At 41.9% G+C, this 14526-nt stretch overlaps 1 protein-coding gene across 1 annotated transcript in view; it reads left to right on the top strand.

The window, feature by feature from the left end:
- Positions 1 to 13381, top strand: part of LOC126252307 (heparan sulfate 2-O-sulfotransferase pipe) — a 293570-nt gene extending 280189 nt beyond the window's left edge. Inside the window, exon 9 of the mRNA XM_049953189.1 lies at positions 10343 to 13381. Within this exon, the coding sequence (XP_049809146.1) occupies positions 10343 to 10509 (167 nt within the window). The 3' untranslated portion in view covers positions 10510 to 13381. The remainder of the gene's footprint in view (positions 1 to 10342) is intronic.
- Positions 13382 to 14526: the final 1145 nt, after the last annotated feature.

The following is a 14526-nucleotide window of genomic DNA, read 5'->3' as shown; positions in this document are numbered from 1 at the left end:
ATTATCTTTACGTCTGTCGATTCTGTTCCGTTAAGGACGACTTGTTGTGTTACACAGGCAACAAAGTGTTAAATCCAGACGAAAAATGTGGACCGATAATGATAAGTTCTTTCGGGACGGTGTCAAATGCCTTCCTGAAGTCAAGGAACGCGGCACCAATCTCAGCTCCGTTATCTACAGCGCTATGGATCCCATGGAAGAACAGTTTCGCAAGATCTTTATTTGTGTAATCCATGTTGATTTTTATAGAGGAAGTTTTCACCCTCAAAAACGTCATAATTTTCGAGCGTAAAACTTGTTCCATATTTGTACAACAGATTGACGTAAAATGATATAGGCCTATAATTATGTGCATCTGACCTACGACTCTTCTCGGAAACGGAATGACTTGCGCCTTTTTCCAGTCCCTGGGTATTCTTCGTTTCTCTATCGATCTACGATAAACTGCTGCTAAAATGGAAGCAAGTTCTTTCGCATAATCCTCGTAGAATCTTATAGGTATCTCATCCTGTCCTGATGCCTTTCCACTACTAAGCGATTGTAGTTCCATTTCTACTTCGCGATCAGTTACCGCAATATCTGCATTTCGGCGTTCGTACGACAATGGAGGGAGCGTATAACAGTCTTCGGCGATGAAACAATTTCAGAAGACCGAATTTAGTATTTCGACATTCTCTCTGTTATCTTCAGTTTCCGTGCCTGTATGGTCACTGAGTGACTGAATAGACGTTTTCGAATAGCTTGCTGATTTTTACGTAAGACCAAAACATGTCAGTGTTTTTTCTCAGATCGGTAGACAAAATTTTGCTGTCAAAGACATTGAACGCTTCTCTCATTTTCTCAAATGGCTCTAAGCACTATGGGACTTAACATCTGAGGTCATCAGTCCCCTAGACTTAGAACTATTTAAACCTAACTAACCTAAGGACATCACACACGTCGATGCCCGAGGCAGGATTCGAAACTGCGACCGTAGCAGCAGCGCGGTTCCGCACTGAAGCGCCTAGAACAGCTCGGCCACAGCGGCTGGCTCTCATTTTCTCCTTATACTCATTTTCGCGTCGTTCAACTTTTGTCAGCTAGGTTTTGACTTATCTTGAACCTGTGATGAAGCTCTCTTTGTTTACGTAGCAGTTTTCCAACACCGCTATTAAACCACAGTGGGCCTTTCCCATCCTTTAACACCTTGCTTGGAACGGTGCTTTTGAATTTTTTTTTCATTTTTGCTCCACATCTTTGTCCTCAACACTGAGTATTTACTGTTGATCAGTCAGATATTATACAATTTGTATCCTGTCACTCTTGCTAAGCAAATTCAGGGTGAACATGAATAAAACCGGCAAACTGCAGGAACGGATTCCTGTCTGAAAACGAAAGAAAAAAGATCCTATGAACATGTGTCTGGAAATGGACAGTGTGCGTGCAACGACAACAAATCGTCCCGGAACGCAGTACAGAGCTGTATCGTATCCATGTCACAACAGATGTTGGCTTCCATGGGATGCAGTGCACGCATTCACACATGGCACCGTGGATTGCCGCACTCTTTCGCAGGTTCCGGTCTCTCTCCGGATAGCGTTACAGGCACCATAGGCACACTGTTGAAGGGTCTGCACACAAAGCTTTTCAGATGCTCCCAGAGGTAAATATCCAGAGGGTTTAAGTCCCGTGATCTAGCAGACCATGCTACATGGCCTCCGCTTTCTATATAACATCCGAGGAAGATGATGTTGAGGTGTCGGCGAACTGTAATGCGGAAGTGGAGTGGTGCTGTATCATGCAGAAACCACATAACCTGTCGTATCGGTAAAGGCACATTTTCAACCAGCCTAGGCAGAGTATTCAGCAGGAATAATAACCGATCCGAGTATGTGGTCGCCAATAATCCCTGCCCACACATTGATGCTGAACCGATGCTGATGAGAAGCCTCAACCATACCACGATGACTGTAGCCCACATATAGATGATATCAGTTCTGATAGAAGTTGCTTTGTCTCGGTAAAGAGGACTGACGACAGAAATCCCATAACTGTGATGGCCTCGTGCGTAAACCATCTTCAAAATCCTTCCTGTAGAGGGAAATCCGTAGCTGATAATCTTTGCACTCGTTGCAGGTGATAGGGATAGTAGCGATTGTCATGTAGGATACGCACAATCGCACTTCGGCTTACGTTATGTTGGCGGGCCACTTGTCTGGAACTTCTACTAGGATTCGCCTCAATATCCTACACAAACCGGTCCTCCAAATCTCATGTAAGCACAATCCGCCGCTTCCCTGCACGTTCGTCTGACTGAAAGGACCCACGATCACACAAACTCCAAAAAAGGGCTTGAAATGTTGTGTGATGTGGTTGTTGTTTTGGCATAGCCGTGCTGCCTCTCAACCATTTCCATCTGCTTGGCCGTACACAAAGACCATCTGGGTTTGTTCGCGACATGAATAACGACCATTTTGCTGTTTACAGTACGCTGCGTCAATCACACAGCCTGCAACACACAAGACACGTAGTCAGAGGCACTGTCATTCGTCAGCGCCATCTGCCGTCACAACGATGCATTTACGGATACATGTTCATAAGACCTTTCTTTTCCTTCATTCCCAGTCAGGAATCCGGCCCTGCAGTTTGTCGGCTTTACTAATGTTGACTCTGTATTATCGTCCTATCCTTCTTAACATTCCTTGTAAAACCTTCAGCCATAGTTGCTATCACAGCCTTATGATCACTGGTATCTTCTTCCATGTTAAATGTTTCGATAAGTTCAGGTCTGTTTGTTGCTGGGAAGTCTAAAACGTTACCTTCACGAGTTGGTTTTGTAACTACCTGCTCGAAATAACTTCCGGAATAATGTGACGCTAATCCCTGTCTCTGGCACCCGTTTTCATAGAACGAGTCTCTCAATCTGTACCTGGCAAGTTTGCCATCCCCATCACAACAGCATGATCTGGAAATTTATTAACGATACTCTGCAAGTTCTCTCTGAAGCGCTCTGCCACTACAGCTCCTGACGCGGGCGCTCTATAAAAGCACCCAACTGCCATTTTTACCGACCTTCGCTGCTTAACTTCATCCAGATTAAAATTCACATTCGGAATTCTTGATAACCTCGCAAGCTACTGTTGATTTCTTTGCTGTAATAAATAGGTCGCCACCATTGGCGACTAATCTATTCTTCCGATATATAATTCCCATCTGAACTTCGGATTTAGTTGCTGTTCACTTCCAGTTTCAACCAAATTTCTGTATCTAATACCATCTGGGAATCACGACCTTCAACAAGTGATACTAATTTTAAGACCTTTCCTTTCTGCTTCTGCAGTTTACTAATATATTAATCTTTTCTATATCTGCGAGGACGTTGCATTCTCTGAGAACATTGTAGCTGCTGTAACTTCGATTTTGTCATGAATTTCGTCTCTGATCCCAAGGGAGAGGAGGGGGAATTCCGTGTCTGCAGGGTGATTCTTATTAAGGTTTAAAAACCCCCGGAGTAATTTAATTTGAGACACAGGGCGCCGCAAATGTTGGGAAATACCCCAAAAGTGGATGACAAATCTTGAACATGTGACGTCACCAGATGATGTACGTCGCCGCACGTGCAGCGGTGGAGCGTATCGGTCTGTCGCATCTGATCACCCCAATCAAAGTCAGTCATTCACGTCGGTATTGCTCCAGGCCTCGTGCGCGATTTCAGCGTCTGTGGCTCAGGGTTCGAGTCTTGCGTCTGGCAGGCAGTACTGTTTTGCATTTCGTTAGACAGTTACGTGTTTACACTGCGGTCTCCGCTGGTTACTTCAAAGTGCAGTACAACAAAAACCTACCATACTGCGTCACAAGTCAATTAGCATAAGCTCCAGAACAGCATCGATACCAGTAAACAATCTACGTGGTCTTTACTAAGTAAAGTCTGTAAACGAAAAAAGAAGGGACAAAAGGAAAGAAACACAAATTAAGTACTGCTCTTGCTTGGTTACAGCGAGGGAAATAATTTTGGAGCTTCTACGTTTACAACAGATCATACTTACAAAAGGTGGCGTTCGAAAATAAAATAGCCTAGAGCACCGATGTGCAGCACTTCCCCCTACCAGTGAGCGTAGGGTCGACAAAACCCAACATTTGTCGTCCAATTTTTGGGTATTCCCCGACATTTGCGACTCCATTTGTCTTATATTAAATTATTTGTCTTAGCATCCTCTACTTGCTTTTTTTGGGGGGGGGGAGGGGGTCCTAAAACGACAACAAATATCACGCTGTACATTTGTTGTTGTTATTATTATTACTATTGCTACTTTGTAGTGAACACGTACTGCTCTTATTGTAATGTTAGATTATTAAGGATATCTGGTTAGCCGTATGCGTGGCCCTCAGACCATAATTTTATCTGGTGAAATTAATACATAATCAAACAGTAACTGACGAGCACTAAGCTAGTGCGTAGTCTTGACTTACGGCGTGGAACAAAACGTGATGAAAGACCTGAACTGTAAAACAAAAATTTCTCCTTTCACCAGGGGAATGGATTTGCCCACAAAGGCGCTTCAGCATTGCAGGAACTGCGGGAATTGAAAATGTTATTACTGGAACATTCACGCTATGAGCATACCCACGAAGCTATCGCGCTTGCTAAATTACTAAACTGACTGCTCTTGTTTGGGTCTTCTGTATCTTCTCTTTCAGTCACATGTGACAAGGATAGCAAAGCGCACCCAGAGAGGACGTGGACTGAATTTGCAACTTAGTAGTGATGAACAGTAGTTGAAATTTTGGCGAATAGAGAGAAATAATAGACGAAAAGGAATGTTATAAATATAGGGCTGATTGAGACGAAGTGGAAATAGATGAATGTAGTAAGTAAGGGCGCTGAAGTTAGTGCAACAAAATAGAAAATAACATACAGAAGGAAATAATTATGGGAGACATGAAATAGTGGGTATAGTGAACGCAGGAAGAAAAAACTATGAGCGGAGCTCATAGATGGAAGAACAAAATGTAAGAAATCTTAGGAATGAAGTAGGAAGGCAGCAGTATAAGTTGCTTAGGAATGAAATCAATGGGAAGTGTAAACAAGCTAAATCATAATGGATAAGAGACATATGTAAAGATATTGAGAAAATCGACGCAGCATACAGGAGAAGTAACACATAAAAGGGTTAAGCTGCAAACAGACTACCTTCACTATATACAATAGGAATCGATGACACACTTTTGGATTTACGGAAATCTATTGGAGTTGTTGCAACAAGATAATTATTTGAGCCGGTGACGAAAATCCTAAAAACAGGTAATTCACAATATAATTTCATAAAATCATATAATTAACACATTACCAAAGAAGGTATCTTCCGATCAATGAGAAAATTACAGAATGATTAACTTGATAAGACAATTGTAAACTGCTGACCAGCATAGTACACAGAAAAAAGAAATGGAAGTTCGAGACGCACTGGATGAATATCGGTATCAGGAAAGCATTTCCGGCATTATACTTACAGTAATGGAAGGCGGACTGAAGGAAAATCAGGATATCCTTTAAGAATTTGCGGACCTACGGAAAGTCTTCTACAGAACAAAATATTCGCAGTGCTGAGAAGTTTGGGGCTGAAGTACGGAGACTGTTATCTATGAAAACTAAGTGGGAGTAATATTGTATTTCGCTACAGTTTTCTGGCTTTGCCATTTTCCTGTCTTCACTATCTGATCAAAACTATCCAGTCGCCCCTGTGTAATGTGGAATTTACCGCTAGATGTCACGAGAGGCAGACCCGACAGTATAATAAGCAGTGACAGCAGAATGAGTCGGTCGGGAGAGGTCACGACTTCGAATGTGGTCAGTCGTTGGGGAACACCTAAACAGCAACTCCATCAGGGAACTTCAGTCCTTTCAGAGCTGCCCAAGCCGACTGATGATGATGTAACTCTAAAGGGGAAACGCGAAGGAGCAACCACACCCAAACAGGACCAGACACAGCTGATGTACTGACGGGCAGAAATAGCTGAACATAGCGGAGAGCGACTGTAGAAAATCGTATGAAATCAGCGGAAGGAATCACTCGTGAGTTTTTAAGTGTTACCAGCCGTCCAGCTAGCACAATGACTGTGTGTTGGGACGTAATGGGATACAATGATCGAGCAGCGCCTCATACTCAACACACTTCAGTAGTCAGCACTAAGCAACGTGTGAGGAGGTGTACAGAACGATTCCACTGGATAGTGGGTGATTTGGAACGAGTGATTTGGAGTAATGAATCACGTTACACACTGTGGAAAGTTGATGGAAGGGTTTGGGTTTGGTGAATGACTGGAAAACGTTACCTACCATCACATGTAGTACTAACAGTGCAGTACGCAAGAGACTGTGTATCGGTATGAGGAAATTTTTCGTGGTCTGGGTGCGGTCCTCTGCTTGCGCTTAATAAAACGCTAAATGTAGGACGACATGATTACCTTTTACAGCATTGTGTAGTGCGTACAGTAGAGAAATAGTTCGGCAACGATTACTGTTTGTGTCACCACGAAAATGCACCGTGTCATAAAACAGCTACTGTATAGCAATGGTTTATGGACAATAACATTCCTGATATGATCTGCCCAGAGTCCCGACTTGAGCCCAAATGAACACCTTAGGATGATTCAGAATGTCGACTTTGCTCAAGACTCCTACGTCCAACGCCACTTCCTTCTCCCGTTTCGAATCTTGCAGAATGGGTTACCTTTCGCCCACAGACATTTAGACAGCAGAATTCAAGCGGTCATAAAGGAGAAGAGTGGACACACCCCACATTAATATCCACTAATAGCTATCCGGATACTTTTCCTGAGTCCGGATTAGGTTTTGCTTATTTTCCTTAAAGTAGTGCAGGCAAATTTTGCGTTGACTCATTCGATATGGCCACGACCAGTTCCTTAACTCTTCCCTTCTCCGAGTTACGTCTCTTTTTTAATGGCCTTACTGCCCTCGAGATGCTGAATCCTAATCTTCCTTAATTCATTAACAGTGTCTCGTTTGTTTACTATGTGACACACTGCAGGAAAGAAAGGCAATTTTGCCCCGAACACTTGTGCCGAGAATGGTGATAGAGAACTGCCCGCAAAGTACACTCCACCCTTGATGATTAAATCCCGATGATAAGTCCTTCCATCGCAAGAATCTGAACTTAGCGAATTAGGAGGCAAGTATTTATTCCAGCAACAATTCAGTTCTTGAAGAAATTTCTGCTCTGTGGCAAATTAATTTTTTTCACCTTCCATTCCCTGACCATGTGTGGACTATCATAACGCTGTCGATGCTTTTCATTCACATCCCATACAACTGGAAACGGTGCAAGTGCATTCCCTGTAGGCAGTTCATGGAGCGGACTTCCTTTACTGGTTTTCCCTTACAACCCAGTGAAACATCTGAAAACTATGTTCGGGAGCAAAGAGGCAGACGTATTTTTTTTCTGGGCTAGTAATTTCTCTGTAAAAAATAAACTGCTCAGAAAGAAGTTTTGCCCTACCTAAATACAGGCGAACGTTTCGATTCAAAGAGAGCAGGGAATCAAAGAATAAGCCTTATGAAATTAAAAAATAACTTTACTATGAAATATAAATAAAACAAATTTGGACGTATAATGCGATGTACCATAGGCAAACGAACCTGACTGTTGTTCGCAGTTCGCAACGTGGGCTTTGCCCGCTCTCTGATACCCCTCATGCGCATTTCTCATTCCCTCACGCTTCCTTTCCGTTCCGCCTGGATGCACGGAAGCGCCGCCCTACGTGACGCGGACTATAGTCAGGTTGTGGTGGATTTTGTGAGGCTTCCCATACTCACCTTGTATACTGGCTCCAACTTACACTTCAGCCAATCAACCCAAAAAATGTAGCTTACAAAATACGCTTTGCTCAGCTTTCGTTATGCCAGTTTAAATGAAAGAAATAGAAATCATGAACATAATATAATAAATCCTTTAACACGATCAGCTACAAAATTATGTGGACAAACAAAGTATCAGCAGAGTTGAAAAAGTGTTTTGTATTTATTTATTCTCTGGTTTTCCACTTCGAGAAGCCTCATTCTGACATACTTTGTTGGTTACTTTTGTAGATATTCAACAGAATTTTCTCAATCTTTCCATATTAAATTTTAGATTTTTAACTTTCAGTGGCAACCGAACATTTATAGAATATGAATAGTCTGTCTGTGAATATTTTCTAGATACATTTTAACTCGTTGCACACCATGTATTTAATCATATGAAAATTTATGACTTGAAATAAAACGGTGGCACACTTATTTGTGCTAGTAATATTAAAGTTGTGCTTTGGATGTGCTACCGAAATATGCTTATTCTTTAGATATCAAAGTAATCTACAGTAGTGGATGACTGTCAGCTGTCAGAGATTAATCAAGTTTTGTTACATCTTGTCAGCATTAGTTTTTAGGCAGGAGACGTTTTGAAACTTACCGAATCTATTACATAAGAAAATCGAACAAGTGTGTGTCTTTTGATTGCACTGACTTAGAAGCTTAATTTTTTTTACATCGCCAAAGAATCGCAGACCTTAGTACACTACTGGCCATTAAAATTGCTACACCAAGAAGAAATCCAGATGATAAACGGATATTCATTGCACAAATATATTATACTAGAACTGACATGTGATTACATTTTCACACAATTTGGATGCATAGATCCTGAGAAATCACTACCCAGAACCACCACCTCTGGCGGTAATAACGGCCTTGATACGCCTGAGCATTGAGTAAAACACAGCTTGGGTACCGTGTACAGGTACAGCTGCCCATGCAGTTTCAACACGATACCACAGTTCATCAAGAGTAGTGACTGGCGTATTGTTACGAGCCAGTTGCTCGGCCGCCATTGACCACACGTTTTCAATTGGTGAGAGATCTGGAGAATGTGCTGGCCAGGGCAGCAGTCGAACATTTTCTGTATCCAGAAAGGCCCGTACAGGACCTGCAACATGCGGTCCTGCATTATCCTCCTGAAATGTAGGGTTTCGCAGGAATCGAATGAAGGGTAGAGCCAGGGGTCGTAACACATCTGAAATGTAACGTCCACTGTTCAAAGTGCCGTCAATGCGAACAAGAGGTGACCGAGACGTGTAACCAATGGCATCCCATACCATCACGCCGGGTGATACGCCAGTATGGCGATGACGAATACACGCTTCCAATGTGCGTTCACCACGATGTCGCCAAACACGGATGCGACCATCATGATGCTGTAAACAGAACCTGGATTAATCCGAAAAAATGACGTTTTGCCATTCGTGCACCCAGGTTCGTCGTTGAGTACACCATCGCAGGCCCTCCTGTCTGTGATGCATCGTCAAGGGTAAACGCAGCCACGGTCTCCGAGCTGATAGTCCATGCTGCTGCAAATGTCGTCGAACTGTTCGCGCAGTTGGTTATTGTCTTGCAAACGTCCACATCTGTTGACTCGGGGATCGAGACGTGGCTGCACGAGCCGTTACAGCCATGCGGATAAGATGCCTGTCATCTCGACTGCTAGTGATACGAGGCCGTTGGGATCCAGCACGGCGTTCCGCATTAACCTCCTGAACCCACCGATTCTATATTCTGCTAACAGTCATTGGATCTCGACCAACGCGAGCAGCAATGTCGTGACACGATAAACCGCAATCTCGATAGGCTACAATCCGACCTTTATGAAAGTCGGCAACGTGATGGTACGCATTTCTCCTCCTTACACAAGGCATCACAACAACGTTTCACCAGGCAACGCCGGTCAACTGCTGTTTGTGTATGAGAAATCGGTTGGAAACTTTCCTCATGTCAGCACGTTGTAGGTGTCGCCACCGGCGCCAACCTTGTGTGAGTGCTCTGAAAAGCTAATCATTTGCATATCACAGCATCTTCTTCCTGTCGGTTAATTTTCGCGTGTGTAGCAACTCATCTTCGTGGTGTAGCAATTTTAATCGCCAGTAGTGTATTTGGCATAAACTCCAACTCGACACTTGTACCCGTTTCTGAGAAAATGTGATCTCCACAGACGGACGGACAGACAGACAGATTGACGTCAAAATGTTCCCAGAGGAGTTCAGTTTTTACCGCTTGAGGCACGGAACCGCACGAAATGCTGCGCCATTTTGCTTTGGCTCATTTAGTGACGAACTGCGGTACCGTGGTACAAAGATTGCAATGTGTACCGGGACTGCAGACTTGTACATACAAACCATTACGCAACTTCATTTTTTCGAGGTGATAAATACAAATCTGTGACAACCCCTCGTACATCCTGTCGCCAGATTTTGATAGCTGTTTACTACCGCAAACCGTTATTTCTACGGCTTCCATTTTGAAACTATGTTGCAGGTGAGATGGAGCGCTTCATCCGCATAAATCGCAACATGTTCAAACCGCCGGTGCGCGAGGAGGTGAAGGATTTGGTGCGCGCCAACTTCACGCGCGAGACGGAGTTCTACCAGTTCTGCAGGCAGCGGCTGCACCGCCAGCTGCTCGCGCTGCGCCTCCCCTCCTGACGGGCCGGCTTCCCCCACCACCGCCACCGACGCCGCCCCCCGCCAACGCCACGGGATACGGGTCGCCGAGCGCCGCCGGCGGGGGGCGCCCGGAGCCAGCCTCAAGACTGATCTGCCGCTCGTGGACTGTGTCTCACTCCCCTGCACGTGTGTCCAGGCACACGGTCTGACTTCTTCCGCTGTGCGGATTTCATTCAACATTCATGTATCCATTAAAGTGAGGTCTGTGTGTCCTGATCACCCAGAAACAGTGTGTACCATAGCAGTGTGCTCATAACAAACGTGTGCAGAGAGAAAACGAGAATACTCCGCAATGTGAAATCTTCATCCATATTCCGTACGCTACCTTGCACTGTGTGGTGGAGGGTACTGCTAGCGTCACTATCACATGCTTAATTCTTCTTGAGACATAGACTCCTGAAATTTCAATAGTAAACTTCTCCATAATGAAAAAATCCTCTCTGGTGGTGTCTACCACTGCAGTTTGTTGAGCATCTTCATAATTCTATCGCACTTACAATCGTAACAAAACGTGCCACATGCTGTCGGATATTACCCCGCCCCTCCCACCTCTCTCTCCTGTTAATCCAGCTAGTTAAATGTCGCAAACTTACAAGCAATACTCAAAAAACAGACAAGTGTTTATCAAGTCACTTGTTTTGTAGATGAATTATGTTTCCTTCGGATTCTTCCAATGACTGTCAGCTTGACATCTGCTCCAATTTTGTGATCATTCCACTTTGGGTCACCCCAGATGGTTACTCCTTGACATTTTATGGTTGTTACTGCTTCTATGATTTAGACCAATATTTTAATTCAAAAGTAATGGACCTCTTCACCTACTTATGTACAATATATGTAACATCTAATTACATTCAGAATCATTTGTGAGGCCCCACATCTGTTATTAATTCTCTGCAAGTCTTCCTGGATTTCTCTGCATTTTTTGGGTGTTGCAACCTTCCTGCAGATGACAGCATTGATTGAAACCAGCCTCACAGAGATTATATTATCCACTAGACCATTTTTACATATTGCAAATAGTAACAGCCTTATAATGCTCACTTGGAGTACTCCTGAAATTATTTTTATGCATATTGATTTTGCCTCATTAAGAACAATGTGCTGAGTGCTGTATCTGAGGAACTCCAAAATCCCATCACAAATCTAATCCAGTACTCAGTAAGCTCATATTTTGGTCATTAGTTGATAGTGTAGGACTTCTCCAGTTGTTCTTTCTGCCAACTGCCAATTCTGTGGCCATTATCAGACTGGGGTTTGGGGGGTGGGGGTGGGTGGTACTGTTTCCACTTTTGGTTCTCTCTTTACAAGCTGATATACTCAGAACACTACTGCTATCAATTACTCATGCAATTTGTTATTTCCTTTGTCACCCACAGTGAAAACTACAATGGCAAAATAACCATCAGTATATCTGTACTAGCAGAAAAATCAACATGAAATTTTCAATGTTTATCAATGTGTTCATAGCCATCAGTTATACTGTTGCCTAGTGCATCACATCATATACTGTCCCTTGCTAATGGCATTGCCCCATCAATAGCCTCATGAGTTGCATACCACTCTTAATGAATGTCCATATTAATAACCAACTGCATATTTTTTTATCTTCATTGTTCTTAAATGTGTACTGTTGTATCTACTTCATTGGTAACTTACAGTATCTTGTACAAGCAAATGAGACATGAAACTGATTGACAACAATGTAAAAGGTAATGTAATTTTAGTATCTGGTATCTTCCTACATGTTTTCAACAGCAAGGTGGCAAGGAATAGAAGCACCACAATTCCTCCTACGTAATAGGTTAAAGATAGTGATAGTGCTATCATTCAGCAGCCTTTGGGTAAGTTGATGAATCAGTGCAGTTGCTTATCTTCACAGACTTCTTAGAGTGCAAGAAAGCATTAGTAAGGGCTTTTCTGGAAACAAAATAGGAGTGAAAAAGTCCTACTGATCAAGGCTGTTTATTGAGCCAGAGCCCCAACCTGGAAACTTGGCTTTTGCAAGCAATGATCTTAATCAACTGAACTATCCCAGCATGACCTACAACCTCATATCCATAATTATATTCTTAGTGAACAGATAAAAAACAAATTCATAATGCCTTGTTCTCAAATTTTCAACCCCAACATATTTATAATTCTTTGCAATACAATGAACTTCTGTGCAGCATCAATCCTGTGAAAGAAATCAATAAGAGGCAATGCTAAAGCATCAGGAAAGAAATATATAACTGCCATAAGGAGTTCAATTGTCTCACTGAAGACTATCAGCATTTCAGATACTAGTTTCTTGGAAATGATAAATAAAGGCATTCCAAAATAAATGAATGTGTTAAGTACTGTATCTTTTACTGGCTATAATTTGTTTGACCACACTGCATTATTAGTGTTAACAGACATCAATTGAATGTTGTTTAAGTATTTAAATACACACACCTATATCACTATAACTTTCATTACTCTAAGATCTTTCAGAAACTCAGCAAAGACACTCTAACTGAAATGAAGATACACAGTGTGTGAAATAAAGTGGACTATCTTTTCTGTATATGTATGTATTCATGTCCACATGATGAATGGCAGAGGAACAAACAGAAAACTATAAATAATTCAATGTACTTGTGCTCTTTCGTACAGATAAGAAAATGTGCTGAACAAATTGATGACCGGATTTACACAATATCAAAAACCAATATATATTGTGCACAAGAAGACGAATATATTCATTGTTGAAGTTCTGGGTAGTAATGGTCACTATAAAATTCATAACATTCCATTATTCAACATACTCACAAAACAATGCCTACATTTCATTGATGAGAAATCATCCATTGTTTTTTTTAACAAAGAAGAGAAAGTTTGTAAATTATCATAAATGTATTTTTTAGAAACAAAATAAATTTTTCAAGAAAAAGTATCATTAATTTGTTATTAAGATTTAAGTGTTTTAACTTCACAAACTCTTTTAATGCTACATGAAAGTATTGAAAGAATAGTGCTGCATACTCTCTCACCCATTCCTTCCAGACTATGAGACAGACTATGAAAGTATGACTAAATGGCGCACAAGTACACACAATTTTCCAACAGAAAATATCCACTCATGAAGATAGGTGTTGCTATCACTCCCTAAATCACAGAGAAATCTAGATTTCAAGCACTCAGTATGATACATCACAGAACCACAGAATGTAACTCAGGCAAAAAAAAAAAAGTTAGTATCTACTTTAAGAAACTGAACTCGTTCTCGTTTCTGAGATGAATCAGGTTCAATAACCAGTCCAGCAACATTTTTATAGGATTTTTGACAGTCATTTCTGGTGAAATCTGCAAATATTCTTTTGGAAAGGCATGGACTAACATCTTCCTTTTGTCCAACAGATCTAAGCTACAGTACCATCTCCTATGGCTTTGCTGGCAGTTGTACAAGAAGACTGATATTAAATCTGTAGCAGTATGTACTACACCAAAAACACTTTGTCTGCATTTACTGGTGAATAATGAATTTGCCTGAAAGAATCTTTTCATAACTGTGAGAAAACTGTTAATTTAATTTCAGAACACTCATGTACATCCTGAGCACACGGAAGTTATGGTGACAGCCATAGTTTTTACCTTAGCACTGCTGCATATCCCAATGGTACTATATGAGTCAGTTAGTTTTACGTCTCATCTACATCTGTACCCGTATCTGCATCTACATACATACTCTGCAGGCCACCATATATGGTGCATGGTAAAGGGTATTTTGTAACAGTCCTAATCATTTCCCATCCTGTTCACATATAAATAGAGTGTGTATCCATACAAGCCATAGTTCCTCTTATCTTACTTGCATGGTCCTTACTAGGAATGTACATTGGAAGCATTGAATTGTTCTGCAGTCAGCTTCAAATGCCAGTTCTCTAAATCTTCTCAACAGCTTTCAGCATAAAGAATGTTGCATTCCTTCCAGGGATTTCCATTTGAGTTCACAAAGTATCCCCATAAAAC

Source organism: Schistocerca nitens, chromosome 4 (assembly GCF_023898315.1).
Source record: "Schistocerca nitens isolate TAMUIC-IGC-003100 chromosome 4, iqSchNite1.1, whole genome shotgun sequence".
NCBI classification, from domain to species: Eukaryota; Metazoa; Arthropoda; class Insecta; order Orthoptera; family Acrididae; genus Schistocerca; species Schistocerca nitens.
This window is presented reverse-complemented; position numbering and strand designations above follow the sequence as displayed.